The sequence below is a fragment of the Onychomys torridus genome, chromosome 1, assembly GCF_903995425.1.
Source record: "Onychomys torridus chromosome 1, mOncTor1.1, whole genome shotgun sequence".
NCBI lineage: Eukaryota > Metazoa > Chordata > Mammalia > Rodentia > Cricetidae > Onychomys > Onychomys torridus.
Genome location: NC_050443.1, coordinates 165,777,797 through 165,800,018, shown reverse-complemented (window position 1 = coordinate 165,800,018; position 22,222 = coordinate 165,777,797). Strand labels below are relative to the sequence as shown.

General features: G+C 49.1%; 1 protein-coding gene across 2 annotated transcripts in view; it reads right to left on the bottom strand.

Annotated features, from left to right (window-relative positions):
- Neurl1 (neuralized E3 ubiquitin protein ligase 1) overlaps positions 1-22,222 on the bottom strand; it is an 81,439-nt gene that overhangs the window by 31,309 nt on the left and 27,908 nt on the right. The window contains exon 1 of one of the 2 annotated variants that reach the window (XM_036171912.1): positions 2,302-2,478. The exons of the other annotated variant lie outside the window; for it this stretch is intronic. Coding sequence (XP_036027805.1) covers positions 2,302-2,335 — 34 coding nt within the window. The 5' untranslated portion in view covers positions 2,336-2,478. Of the gene's footprint in view, positions 1-2,301; positions 2,479-22,222 lie in introns of those variants that run through there. 2 annotated transcript variants of the gene reach the window in all.

Below are 22,222 nucleotides of genomic sequence, written 5' to 3'. Positions count from 1 at the left end.
AGAGAGAGAGAGAGAGAGAGAGAGAGAGAGAGAGAGAGAGAAGCATGCCGCCATCACAGGGTACCATAAGCATGGTTGCTTATAATAAGAACAACACACAGGTACTTCAAAACACAGCCATACCATCTGTGGACACCAAATACACAGATACCCAAAACATGACGTCATGCACACACACTGCAGATAAAACCCAACACAGAGTGCAAGGTCAGCGCTTGCCACCGCCTGTCACTTGTTGTCACCCAGCAATCCAAAATATTTGGGCTTGAAACAAATGAAAAACCCAAGGCTTTTGAATGCTTTCAAGGGCCATGTGACTGTCTTTGGGGGCCCAAGCGACCCAAGCAGAGTAGGAGAACCCATAGGAAGCAGCCAGTCTGTGTGCCTTGCCCTAATCCCTGTTCACCTTCCAAAAGGAGGCAGAACCAGAGCCACAGGGCAGTCAGTATGCAGGACAGGAAGGCAGATGTGGTATGGTCATGTGAGGACAGATGGGCAGGGTTTGCCTGGATACTGTTAGACACAGGCACACCCATCCATACACCCACTACTCATGGAATGGCAGCTAAGGCAACAGCCAGGGCAAGCTGAGGAGAGAGGCCAAACTAGACAGGGAAGGCAAATGAGACCCTTGATTAACACTCACTAAGGGTACCCAGCCTAGATGCCCACCCAATTATGTTCCTATCCCTTGTGTCATGGGACACCTGAAGGAGAAGGGCCCTGCCTGGACCCAGATTGCTTCTCCAAGCCCTCTCGATCTCCTCCGCTTTGCTTTTTCATTTCACCCCAATCCCCACAGGAGCCTTGTGACAGCAGCTACTGTTAGTCCTGCTGACAAATGAAAACACTGAGATGTGCCCGACCCCATCCTCATCACTGCGATGTCATCTACTCAAGAGCGGAGCTGGGAACTCTTGGGACTTCATGTACTTGTGGCTCTCTAGCTCCAAGGGAGCCAGAGGACAGTGGCCACGTGTCCAAGGGCCTTTCTGTCCTGCCCAGTCCCCAAGCCTGCCCAGGTCTGACCCCAGTGGAAAATGTCAGCTGGCTCCAGACCCTCTGCCAACAGTGAGCCTGGGCCATAGGCGAGCAGGCAGGCCGAGGTCAGCCCATTCCAAGTCTCAGGCCAAAGCCCAGGTCCCTGACACTGTCCCAGCAGATTCCAGCTCATGTGTCTTCTAGGACCTTCCATCTGCCCTTGGCCCTCCAGACCCAGGACAGAATACATTTCCTTTTCAGAGAATCGATCATCTGCTTTTCCTACATCTTTACCTAATTTGATAGAAATTACTGTCCCAATGTCCAGAGCCTGGAAGAGGGCAACCACCTGGCCACCAGCCACCAGCCATGCTTTCTAAGTGGCTCCTTCCACTGCTCTCCTTCCTGACCGGGCTTCTCCCAGGTCCCTTGATGCCCAATAGGCTCAGCAGATGGAGAATACACACCTTCCGGTATCCCTGCCTTATAGGGAAGGTCATAGGGCATTGGGGTAGGGACTCTGACTCCAGACAGTCTGTAGGGGATTCCACTTTGTTCCAAGGAAGGGTCCCCCTCTGGGTTTGCTGCCACATTAGCCATGTTGCTTCCAAGACCACAGCACAAGTACCGTGCAGTCCAGAAGACAAGAATCCAAGCAAGCAGGAGCCCAGCAAACAGGATGCCCACCAGCCTGCTTCCTTCCCTCTCCTTCATCCCCCTGCTTGTGGGTCTGACAGAAATTCATTCTCCTCTCCTGGAGAACCAGATTAGGCTCAGACTGCCACTAACACACCTGTGTCACTAGCACACCTGTGTGCTTAGGCACAAGCTGGCACAGGTACACACCCACAGATAACTCCAATGCAAATTCACAAGCACAGACATTTGTGTATGCACACAGGGTGCCCAGACGTCTCTCCTAGACCACCTCCAACACCCAGAAAATGTCCCCTCAGTTGCCTAAGTGTGATTTGCCTCAGTCTCTGTGAGAAGTACTCTTCGGATACCCAGGACCTCACATTCCATTCAGGGGCTGTCCATACCCTGGTAAGAGGACAAGGCCACTTTGCAGGAAACTCGGATGTCTGACCTTCCAGCTTCCCCTAGACATCCTTATTTCTCCAGTCACAGTGCTAACCACCCAAACACTCCCCAACACTCACACACACACACACACACACACACACACACACACACCCAGAGCCCACTAAAAAGTGACAGGGCAGGGACATGAGTAATCCCAGTGCCTCTCCACTCCAGCCTCCCAGCGGTCCCCAGGATCAGGGTAGATGGAACCCCAGATATCCACTGGGGCCTTACCGTGGAGAGTGTTCCGTGTGATCTGTCCCCCCATCTCAGGCCGCGGGCAGTTCGGCCACCTCCGTTTGGCCGGCTGGCCTCGTCACCGAGCAGCCCTGGCCTCCAGCTTCCCTCCTCCTTCCCCCTGTCCTCCCCCGCGGCCAGCCGGCATGGCAGGGCCAAGCGGCCCCTTTTGCGCCCCCACGCGCTCTCTCTCCCTCCTTCATGCACACGCCTGCCTCCCTCCTTCATGCACACGCCTGCCTGCCAGCCAGCCGGCCACACACACACCCCCTGGTTGTGCTCCCTGCCTCCCAGCTCCCACCCACTGGGAGCCTCCCCCACCTCCGTGCTGGTTCAGGCAAGGGATCTGTCATGTTTATTTACATAAGGAGGAGGAGACTGGAGGCTTCCTGAAATAGCCAAGCTCCAGAAAGCAGTGGAGATGCCCCAGCAGAGCACACACACACACACACACAGACACACACACACACACACACACACACACACACACACACACACACACATGGAGATACACACAACACCATCCCTGTCACCCAGGCCAACAGCCATTCAATATTCAGGGGACATCACAAACCACTCCATGCAGATTAGGGGTAAAGCCAAGGATGGGAAAAGAGCAATATTGACTTTGTTCCTGCCCTGAGGATACCACAGTCAGGCTAGGGAGCTTTAGTGCATATAATTCACACCATTTCTATCGTCTTCCAGACTCTGCTGGGCAAGGATTGATTCCTTCAATCCTTGCAGGCTGACCCATGAGGTCCACATCAGTACTATTAGTGACAGGTACCACTAGCACCTCCCAAAGGCTGGAAGGCCAATGAAGAGAGATTTAACTAGAGGGTGGCAAGGCTGGGATGAGCACCCAGGGAGTTTGGTGCCAGAATCCAGGTTTTTCACTCCCATGCCAAGTTGTCTTTTTAACCATACACATCCACACCCTTGCACGGCCACACTGACCTGCACAGTATGTCTGCACCCTGCCACATGTCTATGAACACAGACATGTGCATGTACACACAAACACATGCGCGCGCACACACACAGTCCTAAGCACCACCGTGGAGCCCACCTACCCATCTCCTGCTCTACACACTACATGCATTCTCCCACAGACTCACACAGCTTCTGGAGGAATCTTAAGGTGCAGAATCTGGCACCATCCTGCACCTAGGGAAGAAGAAAACGCAGACAGAGGGGGCAAGGGAGGCTGGGAGGGAAAGCCCTAACCTAAGCAGGAGGCCCAAGTTACCATTAAAAGGGCCAAGATGTGCCCTGAGGACTGTTGTGGACAGAGCAGTGTGTGAGCTGCTCTTATACCCAGTTTACAGAAAAGAAAGTGAGTATTCTGAGAAGTGAAGCACTTGCCCGAAGATCCCAGCACATCTCCGCAGAGCAGGTCTGGGAAACACTCTCCCTATCTATCCATCACACTGTCCAGGATAAACACCTCCCCCAGGAGAGGGGAGAGTCCCCACCCCCCGGCCCTGTCCTTATGGGTAAGGACCTATATTCCTAGAGAAAGATACAGTTAGGAAGCCAAAGGCTGGAGGAAGAGCTGGGGGAAACATTGTGGGGAAGTGTGTGGGCTGCCCCACATCCAGTGGAACTCAGGTATGAGTGTTTATGAGGTGCTTAAGACACTGCTGTTGCCCACATACTGCGCACACACCCCAGCCTGACAGAAGGAGAGACAGAATGCCGAGGGACATTGAGACCTAACTGGACCCAGCAGCCAGAAAGCTGGACCAGCGCTGGGTGTGAGTGCCCATGGCCTACATGGTGGTTCTCTGTCTGCCAGGGACTTCATTTGGAAGAAGCCGTGGCTCTGAATTCTGTGCAAGACAGCTCCCTTCACACTGGCACATGTTCACTTGTGGGTACACACACACACACACACACTCCCCTAGTCCCTTCCTATGAGGCATTTGATCACTCCATTCATGGAAACACAGTCATAAGACAAAGCCTTGCAGTGTTCTCTGCACACTCTAAGCATATTCCACACACGAGGGTCTCATTCCAGCACCTCCCCCTTTAATCCATGTATATGTGTGCATGGGGGTACGCATGTGTAAATATATGGTCCACATGTGGGAGGGTGCACGTGTCTGCATGTGTGTGTGGAAGTCTAAAGTTGACACTGGGATCTTCCTCGATCATTCTCCACTTTATTTAGTGAGACAATATCTCTCACTTGAACCCAGAGCTCGCTGATCAGCTAGTCTAGCTAGCCAGTTTGCTAGCCCATCTCTGCCTCTCAACTTCTGAGATTCTGGGCAGTCACCAAGCCTGCCTAGCTTTTGCATGGCTTCTGGGGATCCAAATTCTGGTCCTCATGTTTGGACAACAAGCACTTTACCCACTGAGGTCCCTAGCTTGTGCCTGTCTTTTAATAGACCTAGCTGGGCCCTGGGCTACTCACCTCTCCATATAGCAACCTTGTCTTCTCCTGGCTCAGCATCTCACATCCCAGCCTTCTTTGCTCATCCTCTGGCTCCTGCTTTCTCCCACTGGAAATGCCCTCTTGCCCTGTGCCTAGTACTGGGGGAACTCCTTCCAGGAGGCCTCCTTGGAGCTGCAGGTGAAGCCCCCATTTTTGGAACTTGTCTTTCCTCTGAACTCCATAGCTATGCCCCTTCCTAATCCTTGTCTTATTCTGCCCAACACAGGGAGAGCCAGGGCCTAGTCTATGTGTCCCAGCTTCTTCTGAGTGGAGATCAACAACCTAATGCTGCTAAGCCCACAGACATTGAGCATCTGCTGCATGCCAAGCGCTGACCTACACTGTGGGGGTGAGATGTGAGTGACAACAGGCAGGTCCTAACTCAGGGAGCTGGGAGAAACAGACACTTCTCAATTAGCCACCATGCAGAACATATGAGAACTTCTCTGAAAAAGGGTTCTGAGACCCAGGCAGGATTCGGGTTCTCTGAGCTCAAGGCAGGTTTTCCTGAAAAATACCCAGGACAGGGGAAGATCTGTAGGCTCATGTCCATGTGCTGTGGAGGTGGGCCAGGGAAGAGTGTGCTGCAGAGAATCAGCACACACATATGCAAAGGCCTGTGGGCTGTAAGGAGCCCAGCATATTCAAGAAGCAAAGCTGGTCTTACAGAGTAAGATCAGTAGGAGAACCCTAGTGAAATTTGCTGTTGGCAAGGCTATGCAGGCCAGGCCAATGGCACCAGGGCCTGGACAAAGAGAACGAAGACCAGGCTATTTCCCTGAGAGCAACCAGGAACCTTGACAGGGCTTCAGCAGGGGAGGCAGCAAGACCAGACACACATGTCTAAAAGGTCACTCTGCCATCTGGTGTGGGGCACGTGTGGGAAGAGATAAGAGGGGCCGGGGCAGAAAGCAGCGGCATCCGGAAGGATGGGGCCAGCACCTGGCCTGCCTCACTCCCCCTCGGGCCTGGCATCATGCCTTGTAGAGGGGGTACTCAGAAAATAGCTCACAGTAAAATGGGGTTCATTCACAGGACAGGGGGGCATAACTGAGAAGTGATGCAGCAAGGGTGGGGCAGGTGTGGCCAGGGGGCCAAGGAGTCCTTGAGGTGGGCAGTGGAAAAAATGAAATAGAAGCCAGGCATGGTGACATACACCTGTAATTCCAACACTCAGGAAATGGAGGCAGGAGGATTGTGAGCTTGAGGCCAGCCTGGGCTATATTGCTAGAAACCTGTTTGAGGGGGTAGGAAAAATTGAGAATTGGAGGTCACTTTGATGGCTCCAGGGCTTTTAGAGCACCACCATAAAACAAGCAGATCTTTCTACTGGTCTGCTGCCCATTTTCAGAGAGAGGTGGCAATGCACCCTTCCCCAGAGCAGTGTCTATGGTTCTGTAGAGGAAGCAGCATCCCTTCCTCGGGGTGGAACCTGAGATTCGTCCCTACTAGGTTTTACTCACTGGGGTACCACATAAGTCTCCACGTAATCAAGAGTCTATTTACTAGAAGGGATGAAGAGAACCCCGCTCATTCACTCAGCAAGCTTCCCTGTGCACCACTGTGGACCAATGGCAAGCAGGACTCACTCCTCACCCCTCAGGAAAGGGGCTTCTGTGGCCATAGTTCAATGTGTCATTCCACAGCCACACTGAGCAGAGGCTGAGAAAGGGGTGAGACACGCTGTGGTCGGAGTACAAAATGCCTTCCATAGGCTCAGGTGTCTGAGCACTGGGGCCAGCTGGGGGTGTTGCTGTGAAGGTTGAGGAATCTTTAAGGAAATGACACCTCACTGGAGGGAGAGAGTGACTCTGGCCTTGATGTCTTATGGCCCAGTCCCACTTCCTGTCCATGCTCCACTTCCTGATTGAGGAGGCAACCATGACCAGCCAGCTCATGCTCCTGTGGCCCCGCCTTCCCGCCATGAGGGGCTCCCATTGAACTGTAAGCAGAGATAAATTTCCCTCCCTGAAGTTGCCTTGAAGTTGCCTTCTGTCAAGTATCTCCTCGAAGCAGGGACAGTAACTAACACGCAAGTCCGCCGGCAAGTCAACCAAGGTGGCTAACAGCACCTCTCCCGGCTCAGTGCACCCTGAGCTGGGCAGGGGGCTAAGGATTTTGTATACAGAATCTCAGCTGATTCCACAGCATCCCCTCAGGAATCAGTGCTCACGCTCACTCTGCCGGACATAAAAACAGAGGCTCAAAGAGGTTACACTGAAGGCAGAAGTTGTCTTCTTCCCTCCCTAGGGCATGGTGACTGCCCTCTGGTCACATTTGGGGAACTTCAGTCCCCTGGGTTCTCAGACCCATGTGGCTGTCAAGAGCCTCCTCCTGGAGAGTCATTTTTCTTCAGGGATGTGGCCACTGATGGGACTGCCCATGCTCTAGTCGATAGCCCCACACCCCATGCATGTGGGCAACACTAACTGGACTTAGTGGGTCAGAAAGTCAGACAGGAAAGCAGGAGGAGTGTCTTAAGGGTGCCTAGGAGAGACACATGGGAACTGACAGTAGGTATGATCGGGATATATTCGTATCTGAAATTGCCAAAGAATAAATTAAAAATAGTCTAGGGGTTAGAGAGATGGCTCAGCAGTTAAGAGCACTCGCTGCTCTTTCAGAGGATCTGGGTTCAATTCCCAGCACCAACATGGCAGCTCACAATCACCTGTGACTCCAGTTCCAAGGGATCCTACACTCCCTTTCTGGCTTCCACATGAACCAGGAATACAAATAGTATACATACATACATACAGGCAAAATACTCATACACATAAAAATAAATAAATAATAGCCTGGCAGTGGTGGCACACATCTTTAATTCCTAGCACTACGGAGGCAGAGACAGGCGGATCTCTGTGAGTTGGAGGGCAACTCCAAGTTGGAGGGGACTCCAACTGAGTTTCAAGATGGGCAGGACTGTTACACAGAGAAATTCTGTCTCAAAAAAAAACCAAAAAAAAACCAAAACAAAACAAAACAAAAAACCCCAAACAACCAACCAACCAAACAAACAAACAAAACAATAAATAAATAATTAATAAAAATAGTCTACGTATGGTGAGATGTCTCAGCAGTTATGGGCTGAGCAGCAGTGATCCAGTCACATAGCTCACATGGTAGAAAAAGAGAGAAGAATTAGTTTAGCTCAAAAAAATAAATGAGGTGCTCCCCACCAGGCCACATCCCTCTGCCTGCATGGCCCCGTCTACAGCTTGCCTTCCTCACAAGCTTCCATGGTGGGCTGCCCAGCTCAACTTTTTCTTCACTCCATCCTTTCTCATCCCTGTTTCCCGTGGCCCAACACCTCCCCCCCTCCCGCCCGTCTAAATCCACCCTCTCAGAGCTGAAAGCCAAAGGCAGAGCCAGTGACCTCACAAGGAAACAGCAAGCTCACCACCAGAAGCACAGGCTAGGGGGAAAATGCCTCCAGGGAACAGTGGTCCAGCCCTGCCCTGAGGCTGGCAGAGGAGTCCTGAGCCCACCTTACAGACGTATTAAAGGAGGCTCAAAAAATGGTGGGCTTTCTCACGGCTGCACAGTGAGTGAGGACTTGAACTCAGGACTGATGTCTTCTCTGGTTGTACTTAGTGTAGACTACAGGCAAACACAGAGTGGAGATAACAGACGAAGCTGGCCGAGGCGAGGGTAGGTATGTTCTCATTTATGAAGCAAGGGAAATGGCTGGCATGTCGGTCTGCTGAGGGGAAGCTGGAAGGCAGCTCCTGATGGTTACAGTGTCTGAGGTTTTGTTTTGTTTTGCTTTCCATCAAGAACAAAGGATAATTTGATTGAGATGGTGAGTCACCAGGTATTTAGGGCTTAGTGCCGACCTGCCAGGGCCATCCTCCCTACACTGACCTACTAGGCTGGGCCTGGAACTGGAGAATGAGGAGTAGGGAAGCATACCCCCAAACTCCTTCTACATCCAGACCCAAGAAAAACACAGGTTGCTACCCGGAGTCTGAAAGAGGATGGCAGAGATGCAGACAAAGAACCGGAAGAAGAGCAGAGACTACAAAAGCCACAGTGTAGGGAAATGGGAGCCATGGAGACCAGAGGCTGTCCTCTGGGGCTGGGACAGGTGCCCTGAGCAGTGACAGCTGCCAGCTGCCCAGGATGATGGGAACACAACAGGTGCAGAAGCGGGGGTGGAGACTGAAAGAGAATCTGAGCAAACAACCTGGGGTTGGGTGCCCCTCCTAACTCCACCCAGCCTCGGGCTCATCGCCAGCAGCACTTTCTGAGACCCTCCAAGACACAAACACACCTGCTCACACTCCCCACTTCCAAGCCTCACAGGCAGCCTAGCTGCCCTGGACTACACAGAGGGGTCACCTTCCATGCCAAGCAGAAAGGACCCAAAGAAGGAGGTACCCGGATCCCTATTCCCAGGACATAGTGTGCCAACTGCAACCCACACCCACAAAACCCCCAAGCAAACATTTGCCTGAGATAAGATCTTTGCCACTCACCAGGAGGGGTAGATGGATGTACCCACCCCAACCATGTGGAGATGGGGAGCTCTGGCCTTACAGCCATCACATGACGGGGCAAAGCCCTGGACTCCTCTGAGGTTCTGTGGTCATTTCTCTAATGGGGCCATAACACGAGAGAGGTGCTAGTGAGGAGCAAAGGACACATCTGAAAGGCAAGCTGCCTGGTCACTGCTGAGTCGGGAATCGGGGGGGGGGGGGGACTGGAGGAGTGATGGTCCCTGCCCCACCCAGGGAAAGGAGTGACTTGGGAAGCTGTGTGTGGGCCCAGACTGTGTTACTCCAGGCAGGAGAAATGGAGGACCTGCTTCAGCAAGTGCCATCTCCTGTCACCAACATTTGCTCAGCCCTGAACATCTCTAAGCTTTACATGTTATTGACACACGCTTGCTATGTATGTAAATGCCATGTCACAGGGCTGGCCAGCAGCCAGTTCAGCTAAGAACAGAGATTAAGCACTGTCCCTCGTCACCTGGTTAGTGCTCTGGTTTTGGTCAGAGTGGAATGAATTTTAAACTGGAAGCCAGCCCTTGTCCCAGTCACAAGTAATAAATTGTTAGCTAGAGTCTGTAAGATTTGTCCCTAGAACATAACCTTTCTGGGGGAAGGGAAGGAAAAGCAGACAATGTGATGTTCGTGGGGGAAGGAAAAGCGGTGAGGATGCCAGCATGACGTAGGAGATAGAACATATGTCTGGGAATAAACCTCCTGCATCAGAGATGCAGGAATGCACCCTACTGATCCCGGCTGGGTTATAAGACAAGCTGGCAGCTGATGTTGGGAGGATAAAGACCCCCTCTGCAGAGAGGAACCCTCCCCCATCCCTCTCCCCATGACACTCACATGCACACACGCACATAGACATATACAATTTCGGGTCATGTAGCTCAGTCAAGGCTGCCAAGACCCACCCCTTTTGGTGCCAGGCCTCTACACAGCTGAAACCACCCCAAATCTGGTAATACCCCCTGGACCTCCTGCAGCCTGTATGATGCCTGGCTTTGTCCTCCCTGCCCCTCCAAGGTTTGCAGAGGACAGCAGAGCCAGCTGAGCCAGGCCTCCGCTTGCTCCTGGATTCTACAGGGTCTCTTTCCCCAGCTTACTCCCTCAGTCAATGGGCAGGGGGAGAGGGAAGCACAACAGAGTGATGGCCCAGGACCCACAAGGGCCTGACTCTAGGATCAGACACTCCCAGGAAAGCCACGGCAGCCAAATGCCAGCAGTCTAGTGACCCCAATAGTTACTGCTACCTGTAGGTCTCTACACAGGTCCTCACCGAAGAAAGAGGAGGCCCTTGAGTGACTCCAACTACCTAGTTTCAAAACTCAGGTACCTGTTTTCTTCTGAAAAACAGGACTGAGGACAGTACCTACTGGCTAGAGAGAGAAAAGGAAGAAACGAGGTCCCTAAGGCAGTCTGTCCAGAACAACCTGGAAGTCTCAGGGAGTGTAGTCTAGATGGAGCCTCAGTCAGAATGAGACATAAAGACCCCATCATGTCCCCATCTTACTGTTAAGGATCAGGAACACAGAGTGGGAAGCAGCAGAGAGTTGGATTTAAACTCATGACCCTCTCTCTACCCAGAGCATTTCTACCAGCTACCTGAGACACGTTAGCCTTCCACATTCTCATCCCATGGATGCTTCCCTGAAGGGTTTGCACATACTTAAGAATGTACATAGGTATGTACATTCCCTCATAAAAAAATAAAGCAGGAACCAAGACAAGTAAACACTGTGATGGCTAACTTTTGTGGTCATTTTAGTTGGATTTGGAGTCAGCATGGAAACAAATCTCTAGGCCTGTTTGTGAGGGGTTTCCTAGATTAGATTAATTAAGGTGGGAAGGCCCATCCTAAATGGGGTGGTGCCATTCAACAGTCTGAGGTCTTGGACTAAAAACTCAGAAAGCGAGATTAACACAGCATCCATCTCTGATTCCTGACTGTGGATACAATGTGACCACCCACTTTTTGCTTCCTGACTATGGATACAAATTGACCACCCACTTTATGCTTCCTAACTGTGGATACAATGTTAAAAGACACTTTTTACTTTCTTACTGTGGATACAATGTGACCACCCACTTTTTGCTTCCTGACTATGGATACAAATTGACCACCCACTTTATGCTTCCTAACTGTGGATACAATGTTAAAAGACACTTTTTACTTTCTTACTGTGGATACAATGTGACCACCCACTTTTTGCTTCCTGACTATGGATACAAATTGACCACCTACTTTATGCTTCCTAACTGTAGATACAATGTTAAAAGACACTTTTTACTTTCTTACTGTGGATACAATGTGACCACCCACTTTTTGCTTCCTGACTATGGATACAAATTGACCACCCACTTTATGCTTCCTAACTGTAGATACAATGTTAAAAGACACTTTTTACTTTCTGACTATGGATACAATGTGACCACCCACTTTTTGCTTCCTGTCTATGCATACAAATTGACCGGCCACATTTTGCTTCCTGACTGGATACATTGAGACCAGCCACTTTCTGATTCCTTACTGTGGCTACAATGTTAAAACCCACTTTTTGCTTCCTGACTGTGGATACAATGTGACCAGCCACATTTTGCTTCCTGTCACCATAACTTATCTGGCATGAGAGACTGCATCCCTTGGAACTTAGAGCCGTAAGCCAAAATAAATTGTTCTTCCTTAGGTTACTTTTGTCACAGCAATAAGACAAGAAACTATCACACAAATCAACTAAGAACATTACATCTGCTGCTGTCATCTTGAAATACCTGCCCTGGGCCCCAGAAGAAGAGGTCACCACTGGGAACTTGGCACCCTCAACGAGAACACTGAGGCTTGGGGACACTTAATACTTGGTGCGGTCTCACAGGTACGGAGCAGCTAAGCTAAGATTAAGACACACATCTGGCCCAGTGGTGGTGGTGCACACTTTTAGTCCCAGCACTTCAGGGGCACTGGCAGAAGGATCTCTATGAGTTCAAGGCCAGCCTGGTCCAACAAGTGAGTCCCAGAACATCCAGGGCTACACAGAGAAACCTTGTCTCTCCCCCGAAAACTGTCACCTATCTGCTGACATCATCACACAAACGTTTGCCCCTCTGTGTGGCTACGAGTCGATTCCTTCCATCCTCCAGCTCCTCCCAGAGCTCAAGCCGCCAGCAGCACCCCGACTGGGACTTACTTTTGCTGCCTCTATAGGGTCAACAGGCTTGTCTTTCTGTCTCTAAAAGCTTCTGGTGGTTCCTGAGCACCTGAGAATAAATTTGATCTCTCTGGGAAGCATTGATACTCTCTGAATTGGCCCCACACAACCCATGAATCTGGCCTCATTGACCATGATATCCACCTTCCCACTAGAGTATTCCATGCACACAAGTCATAAGTCCTAGAACACGGCCACACCTCAAAGGCCCGGGACACAGAACACTGTTCCCTACTCCTTCCCACATCCTTCCCACACTGGTCACTCCAAGCCTCCAGCTTACTTTTATCCCACTGCTCTGAGATCATCCCAAAGCCCCAAGGCAGAGCTGCCCATCCCAGGCAGAGCTGCCCATCCCAGGCAGAGCTGCCCATCCCAGGCAGAGCTGCCCATCCAAGGCAGAGCTGCCCATCCAAGGCAGAGCAGCCCTTCCAAGTCAGGCCAGCTCTGCGGGGACTTTCCCATACTTGGAGCAACATGGATGCCTAGAACCTAACATGGTGGCATCCTATAGTTCTGCCAAGTGTATTTTACACAGGCAAGGAGAAAACAAAGAGTAGAATGGAGGGAAGATGGGGACTGGTAGTGTACAGTCTTGGATTTGACACATCTCTACTTTCCAGCTTCCAGTCTGTAGCCTACAGGTTACCCTCCCTGCCTCCATACCCATTGTGGCCCCTGTGGGCACAGTAGGACCCAAAAACGATAGATCATAGGCCTATTACCACATAGCCCAAAGGGTGGCCCTCCCCATTCCCTTGCATGTTGGCAGCCCCAGCCTGTGACTCAGGCAAGAAGCTAAGCACTGGGTAGGTCCTGTACACTGAGGAGGCTGAATACACAGCCTTATCTGATCATCTTTCCTGCAGGCCGAAGAGGCGCATTCGCCAGCCCCCTCCACCCACTGCGGGACCCCAAGGAAGAGACATGAATGCCCTGCACTAGCACCTCCCCAGGCTCCTGATGGAGGCAGCAGTGGGAAGAACACCTCCAGCCATCTGCATGAACCACTTACAGCATTTTGTTCAAGCCCACACCTTCCAAGAAGAAAAAAGCCCACTGTGATTGCCCGCAGCTTCTCGGTCTTTTTCATTTAATGACAGGAAGCTGAGCTATTCCTGGCAGGAGGGAAGTTGAATGAAGGGCTAAGTGGCCACCCCTTAGGTATCAATGGACAAAGTCTGCCAGCTCCCATGGGCTCATTCAGCCTTCACAGGAACTATGAAGGAGGGCTGGTCCCATAGGACAGATGGGGAAAGTGAGGTTCTAGGAGGTCAGGTGATTCATTTAAGCCACTTGTATTCAACAAAACCATTGTGGACATGGTGGTGGACTCTCCAACATCTATCCTGGTCCAATACGACACAATGCTCAACACTGGCTCCACATCAGCATCACCTCTGGAAGTTAGAAAATGACTAATATCCACACCCCATCCAGACTAATGAACGAAGAGAACTCAGGGCCTGGCATACGTTAGACAAGGACTCTACCACTGATCTATATGCCTAGTCTTTGGTTTTGGGAGACAGGGTCTCAATATGTTGCCCAGGCTGGCATTGAATCCATTATGTAGTCCAAGATAGCCTTAAACTCAAGGTCCTCTTGCCTCAGTCCAAACCCTGCCCCCGCCCCCACCACAGCCCCCACCCTGAGTGCTGTGATTAAAAGCACAAGGCTCCATACCTAGGGACAGATGTGGTTTCTAAGGCTCTCCAGATGAGTCACATGCCACCTCCACTGGTTCTTGCTAGTCACGTGACTCTATCCCTCTTGCAGCCTCTAGGGAGAGGCTGACCATGTGGCCCACATCTAGCCAATGAGGCACAGTGTATAAGGACTGCTAGGGACATCTTCCATACACACACTAGTTTCCTTGCTCTTCAGGAAAGTCCCGGAGAAGTCCTTCTCTCTCCTCCAGAGACTGCGTATCTGGCTAGGATTCCTCTGACGGCCGTGGCATATCACTAGACTAGTAAGAAGTCCGACCGACCGAGAGTGGCAGAGCTGCCCTGGCTCACTCAAGAGCCCCCACCCCAGACGTCGTGTTTGTACCAGGGGTTCTCACTCCTCACTGGTAAAGCCAGTCCAGGGCAGGGTTTGTTATGCAATAGACAGCCTGAGGTGGCTGCTGGGAATCCTGTATATATAAAGAACTTTCAAAATTCAGCAATAAGAAACTAACCCAATAAAATATAATGGACAAAATTAAACAGACACTTCACCAAAGTACCCACTGGATGGCATAAAAAGCACATGGGACCTGCTCAATATAATTAGTGAATGAGGAAATGTAAATTCAAACTATAATGAGATTCCCTACACATCTGCTAGAAAGGCCAAAGTTAACAAGTATCGGTGAAGACAGAGAAATCAGAACTCACACCATCTCATACACTGCTAGTGAAAATGTAAAGTGGTTTAATCATTTCAGAAAATATTTAAGCCCTTCATTTAAAAGTTGAACATACTCAGGGCTGGCAAGATGGCCAGAGAGTAAAAGCACTTGCCATGCTAGCCTGGTGACCTGAGTTCAGTCCTGGAACACACAGTTGAAAGAGGGAACCCACTCCTGGACATGTCTGGCCTCCATACCATGGTGTGTGCACTTGTTCTGATGTGTTTGCTCTCTCTCTCTCTCTCTCTCTCTCTCTCTCTCTCTCTCTCACACACACACACACACACACACACACACACACACACACACACATTTTCAATTTTTTTAGAAGTTAAACATATTTGGTTAAGGGCTTACCTAGCATGCGATCGCCAGGCTCTACTCCTAGGTCAGCATAACCCAGCCACGGTGGTACAACCCACCACCACAGGGTCACACTTAGAAGGTGGAAACAGGAAAACCAGAAGTTCAAGGTCTGGGGCCTGTGGGTAAAAGACTCTGCTGAGCAGACCTGGCCCTGTAACCCACACAAAGGTAGAAGAACAAACTCCATAGAGCTGTACTCTGACCTCCATGCGTGCTCACAGACACACATGCCCCCTCCCTTACATTCATGCACACAAGTGCAATAATAATAAATAAAAACATTAAGAGAAAGTCAAGGTCATTCTCAGCTACATGTCATGTTCAATGCCAGCCTGGGATATATGAGGTCCTGTCATCAAAACAAAAATAATTAGATGTGCCCATACCAAGTGTAACTGAGACATTCCATCATCAAAGAAACAGACAAGCATGTTTATGCACAGGCTTGAAAAGCAAATCCTCTTTTAGGGGCTTCATATTGGCTCCACACTGAAAGTGACCCACATACCCATCAACAGACGAGCAGGTACATTCAGCCACATCTATCCCATGAAATACCGCCCAGCAATGAAAGGCACCAGGCTATTTGGCAGACAACCCAGCATTCTGGATGAATCCCAAGACAACTGTACTGAGTGGAAGAAGCTGGAGGAAGAGAGAGAGCATCCTCTACGATTCCGTTTATATCTAACTCTAAAAATGCCAACCAAACTACAGCAAAAGGCAGCAAATCCTTGAGTATGATAAGAGCAGCAGCAGTTGTGGGGGACCCCTAAAGGCACAAGGACACTTCTGAGAGTGACAGAGATGTCCCCTAGCTTGATGGTGTTGAAAACTTCACAGATACATACACATCAAATTGTACAGATGTGTGTTGTACATTATATGTCAGACTTCAATAAAGCTGTATTAAGAAAACAACATCAGAGCAGTTGAGCTTGAGGAGGCCTGCTCTCAGCAGCATTGCTCATGATAGGCAAAATGTGGGCTAATAAACTCTAGAGCTGTGGGCAGAACATGGGGAGTGAATGCATCCTTGTATGGATGAGCATTCATGACATGGGCATGGCCATGCCAAGGACCTGAAGGCCTCAGATCCACAGGGATGGCAAGGCCTTCCCTGGGTCAGGCCAAAAGGCCTTCCCCTGATGGAGTATGGATGTTGACAATCTGGGCAGAAAGTCCAATCACAGCCTCCTCCTCTTGATGACAGCAGCCTGGGGCTGTTCTCCCACATGGACCCCTGCTAATATCATCTAGCCCACCTCCTTATTCAGTGTGTATAATAAAAGCATGGAGCTTCCAGACTGCTGGTGCTTCTCCATCAGAGCACACAGCCCACCTGATCACAGTTTCCTGTATGTGTGTCTGGAGTTTCTCTATTACCCTCCCTCAAGGTCAATCCCAAATCCATGCAGGTCACAGCAGCATATGAATGGGTAAGCAAAATACTGTATATAAATACAATATCATCTCGTCTTAAAAAGGAAGGAACTTCTGTCAGGCAGGATGGTGCACACATTTAATCCGAGCACTTGGGAATCAGAAGCAGATGGAGCTCTGTAAGTTCAAGGCCATCCTGGTCTATGTAATGAGCTGCAGCCATCAGGGCCACATAGTGAGACCCAGTAAATAACCTTTAAAAAAATTAAAAAGGAAAAAAGTTCTGAAGCAAACTACATCACAAATGAACCTGGAAGAGCCTGTGCTAGATGAAATATACCATTTACAAGGGACAAATGTTATAGATTTTATTTATCTAAGACAACTAGAATAATCAAGTTCGTAGAGCCTAAAGGTAGAATGATGCTAACCAGGGACCAGAGGCCACAAGAACCAGGGAGTTACTGATCTAGACTTTCAGTTTGGGAAAATGAGAAATTGGAGATGGAGGTGATGGTGTTTACAGAACAATACACACATTTAACACCACCAGACTTTACACCAGATCGAGAGGTCAGGGATAGTGGCTTGTGCCTTTAATCCCAGCATTCAGGAGGCAGAGACCGGCAGATCTCTGTGGGAGTCAGGTGAGACCCTAGCTCAAAAAAAGAGGTGATACGTGCCTGGAACTTCAGGCTCAGGAGGCAAAGGCAAGAATATCAAGAGTACAAGGCTATCCTCAGCAACATTGTAAGTTTAAGACCAACAGGGCTACATGTCACCCTGTTACAAAACAACAAAATGATAATAAACACACAGTAACACACACAGGGCTGCAAACTGGCTGGACTGGTCTAAGTATGCCATAAGTCTTTTACATGGAGCTTAGGATCCATGTAAAAGCTGGGTGCAGTCTGTCCTTTGATCTCCACACATGGGCCATGGTATGTGTTCTTCCTCATGTACAAACATGTATACACACATACACAGAAACAAATATTTAAATAAAGTGCAAAAGAAGAACTTTTGAGAAGACTCTGGTCCCTTAAAAATTGCTGTTAAGGGCAGGAGAGATGGCCCAGTGGTTAAGAGGCCACTCTTGCAGAGGACCTGGCACCCACATAGGACTAACAACCATTTGTAACTCTAAGTCCAAGGGGAATTTGACGCCCTCTTCTAGCCTCTGCAGGCACTGCATGCTTATGGTTATATATATATATATATATATATATATATGTATGTATATGCACATATATGTATGTATGTATATGTATGTATGCACATATATATGTATGTATGTATGTATGTATATGTGTGTGTATGTATGTATATATATATATATGCAAAACACCCATTCACATAAAATAAAAATAAATAAATCTCAAAAAAAATTTAAGTGTTGTTTAAAAATCAAGTGTAATGATGCATGCCTATAATCCCAGCCCAAGGAGGTAGAAGCAGGAGGATCAGAGTCATCCTTGGCTATAAAGAGCATTTGAGGCCAGCCTGGGCTACATGAGACCCTGTGTCCAAAAAAGGGGGAAAGATGCCATTAAGTTATGGATGGGCAGGTGTGATGGTTAGTATCAATTGTCAGCTTGACAGAATTTAGAATTACCTAGGAGACAAATATCTGGACATGTCTGAGTTGCTAGAATATGTTAACTAAGCTGAGAAGACATACCTAAATGTGGCAAGACCATTCCATAGTCTAGGGGTTCAAACTAAGTAAGAAAGAAAGTGAGCTGAGCACCACGTGACCAGCAGCCTCTAGCTCCTGCCTTGATGGAATGTACTCTCAGACTGCAAGCCAGAATGTGCTGGGGTCTTATTTTTGGCATCTGTACCTCCAGCTCCAGGGGATCAGAAGCACCTGCACTCATACACACACATGCTCTAAGGACAACAATATACCTTTAAAAAGATGCTCCTTGTTCTGGGGAGGAGAGTCAGACCCAGCCATTCTTGGCACAGGGCCTTGGCACAGACTCAGAGGTTCCCACGAGGGCAAGAGAGTTCCCACACTCTGAAATGTCCAGCCCCAGACCAAGCACTCAGTAGAATAAGAAAAGGAGAAGCAGCAGTGTCATGATACAGGTCTAGAATTCCAGCACTCGGGAGGCCGAGACAGAAAGACTGCAGCAAGGTCAAGTCAACCTGGTCTGCAAAGTGAGTTCAAGGCCAACCAGGGCTAACAAGACCCCGTCTCAGGGCACATGGAGGTGATACCATGAAAGTGACCTTTGTGAAGTGACCTATGCAACCACTGGATCCTCCAGAGCCATGCTCACTCCTGAGCACAGCTTGTTAAAGCTGGGTACTCCCTTTGCAGACCACAGCCACTTTGGGGAGCAGGTAGGGCTATAAACGCTCATCTTGTAAAAATTAAGTTCCACAAGTTTTCATTGTTTGTTTTTGTTTTGTTTTGTTTTGATTTTTTGGTTTTTTGAGACAGGGTTTCTCAATGCATCCTTGGCTGTCCTGGGACTTGCTCTGTAGACCAGGCTGGACTCAGAACTCACAAAGATCCACCAGCCTCTGCCTCCTGAATGCTAGGATCAAAGGTGTGTGCCACCACTGCCCAGCTTGGTTTTTTGTTTGTTTGTTTGTTGCGTTTTAAAGCAACAGGCAGAGTATGGCTCAGTCTATATAGTGCTTGTCTGACAAGCACAAAGACCCGAGTTCTATTTCCAGAGTCCATGTAAAAGCCACTAACATGGGCTGGAGAGACGGCTCAGAGGTTAAGCGTACTGACTGCTCTTCCAGAGGTCCTGAGTTCAATTCCCAGCACCCACATGGTGGCTCACAACCATCTGTAATGAGATCTGGTGCCCTCTTCTGGTATGCAGGGACACATGCAGCCAGAACACTGTATACATAATAAATAAATAAAATCTTAAAAAAAAAAAGCTAACATATTAGCACAGACATCTTTACCACTGTGAAGGTTCAGACAAGTGGACCTCTGAGGCTCTCTGGCCAGCTAGCCTCGTCTATTTGGTAAGCTCTAGGCCAGTGAGAGACCTGCATGCACACAAAAATAATAATAATAACAACAACAATAATAATAATGTTGAAAAATGATATTGACTTGTAAGAAACAAAAAGAAAAAGCACCCATTCCCCACACTGCCATTCAGACCGTTCCCTAGAAGGAGGCCTTGGTAATGTCCTAGGGTGGCCATCTATTCGGATTCAGCCTGTGTTTGTTCGCACAAAACAGCAGGGTTACGAGTACACTGCACAGCAGACAGCAGGCTGTGGAGCCAGAGTTCTAGATCTTCAAATCATTCTCTCCATCACTGCCTTCTAATGCCCTCAAGCCTCCTCTGCCAGATGGATTTAGAAGCACATCCCCCACCCATAATCCCTAGCGGTGCCCCCTCATGACTTCTCTCTCTCCACTGTTCACCATCTGACATCCCATATGGCACCTTCTCTTTTTTTCTCCCCCTTAATCTGTTTTTCCTCCGAAGAAGATAGTTATGACACAGGGAATTTGTCCAATGCTACACCCTAGTGCCTAGAACAGTGCCTATGATACAGTAGGCCTGGAATAAATGCTGAGAGAAGGAAATGAAGGAAAAGACAGAGGGGAAGGGCAAAGAAGGAGAAATACAACGCTCTGCATCCAAACAGCTCATGCTATGCATGCGGCTACATGTGGCTTAAAAAAAAATGATAGCCTATTTTTACTTCAAGTACTAAATGTTTTACCACTACATGTGTGCCCAGTGTCCATGGAGGCCAGAAGAGGGTGTCATATCCCCTGGAACTGAAGTTTACTGACAGTTTTGAGTGGCCATGTGAGTGCTGAGAACACACTTGGGTCCTCTGCAAGAGCAGCCAATGCTCTTACCCATTTCTTCAGCCCTCACTTTGCTTTTATTCTCTTAACAATGTAATAGACGATTTTCATCTCACTGTCAAGAGCTTTGCATAATCCTGTTTGTGGAAAAGACAGGCTGGGATGCAGCTCCGTTGGTAGAGTGCTAGCCTAGCATGCCTTGATCCCAGTACTGCATAAAACCTACGCGTCGCCACCCAGGCAGAGAACCCCAGCACTTGGGAGATGAAGGCAAGAGGAGCAGAAACTCGAGGTCACCTGCGGCTTCATGAGTTCGAGGCTATCCTAAGTTACAGGAGACTTTGTCTAACAAGAAGGAAAAAGAGAAAGGAAAGATGTGTCTTCTGGATGCCAGGACCCTAAAAGGGTATCACTGGGAGGACAGTGAGGTGGTCCATAGTTAACGCACTTGCTGCCAAGCCTATGACTTGAGTTCAATTCCAGGGACCTTCATGGTGGAGAGAGCCAACTCCCACAAGTCATCCTCCCCCAATAAATGAAAAAATGTAACGTTTATTTTTAAATTCTATGTGTAAAATTCATTTTTAAAAAGAAGATCACTGCTGGGTAGTGGTGGTGGCACACACATTTAATCATAGCACTCGGCAGGCAGAGGCAGGCAGATCTCTGAGTTCAAGGCCAGCCTGGTCTACAGAGCGAGATTCAGAACAACCAGAGCTATTACACAGAGATACCCTGTCTCAAAAAACAAAAAGAAAAGAAAAAAACAAAACCACAAAGCAGCAGGTCCCGGAAACCCAAGCACCTGGCTAAATTTGTATCTGAAGGTGGGGTCAAGGCTCCGCATTTTTCCAAATTGTTACTGTGGTAAAATATACATGACGTAATATCTACTATCTGCCATATCAGTGTACTAATAAATATCCAGTTTCATTAAGCACAGTCACACTGTTGAGCAACCATCATCACCATCCACCCTCAGAACTCTTTTCCTTTCACAAAACCAAAACTCTGGCGCATCAAACACTAACTCCCCACTCCTCTCCCTCCCCGCCCCCTGGCAGCCACCATTCCGTTTCTGTCTCTGTGTATTCAAACCCTCTAAGAACCTCATGTAAGTGGGATGAGCTGGAATTTGGGGGACTGGGGAGTGACTCAATGGTAGAGACTTTGCTTACCACATGCCAGGCCATGAGTCCTGTTGCCAGCTGTGACAAAACCCAGTATTTGGGTCACTGTAGCTGCTGGCAGTGGTGTGTGTGTGTGTGTGTGTGTGTGTGTGTGTGTGTGTGTGTGTGTGTGATTGTCTTATTTCATTGTGTACATAGTCAAGGCTCACCTGTATTGTAGCTTAGATCAGAACTTCCTCTCTTTTTAAGCTGGATAATATTGATTATAAGCATTGTGGCTATTTGAATAACAATGTCCCCCATAGGCTCATAGATTTGAATGCTTGGTCCCCGGGGAGTAGTACTATTTGAAAGGATTAGGAGGTGTGGCCTTGTTGGAGGAAGTGTGTCATTGGGTTTCAAAAGCCCATGCCAATGTCTCTTTCAGCCAGTGGATGAGGATATAGCTCTCAGCTACTGCATGCCTGTGTGCAGCCATGCTCCCCACCATGATGATAATGGACTAAACCTCTGAACTGTTCGCCAGCCCTCAATCAAATACTCTAAGAGCTGCCGTGGTCGTGGTGTCTCTGCACAGCAGCAGAACCTTGACCAAGACAAGCAGAACCACATCTTGCTTACACATCCATCTGTTGGAGACTTAGGTGTTTTAACATTTAGGACAACGCTGCCACGAACAGGGATA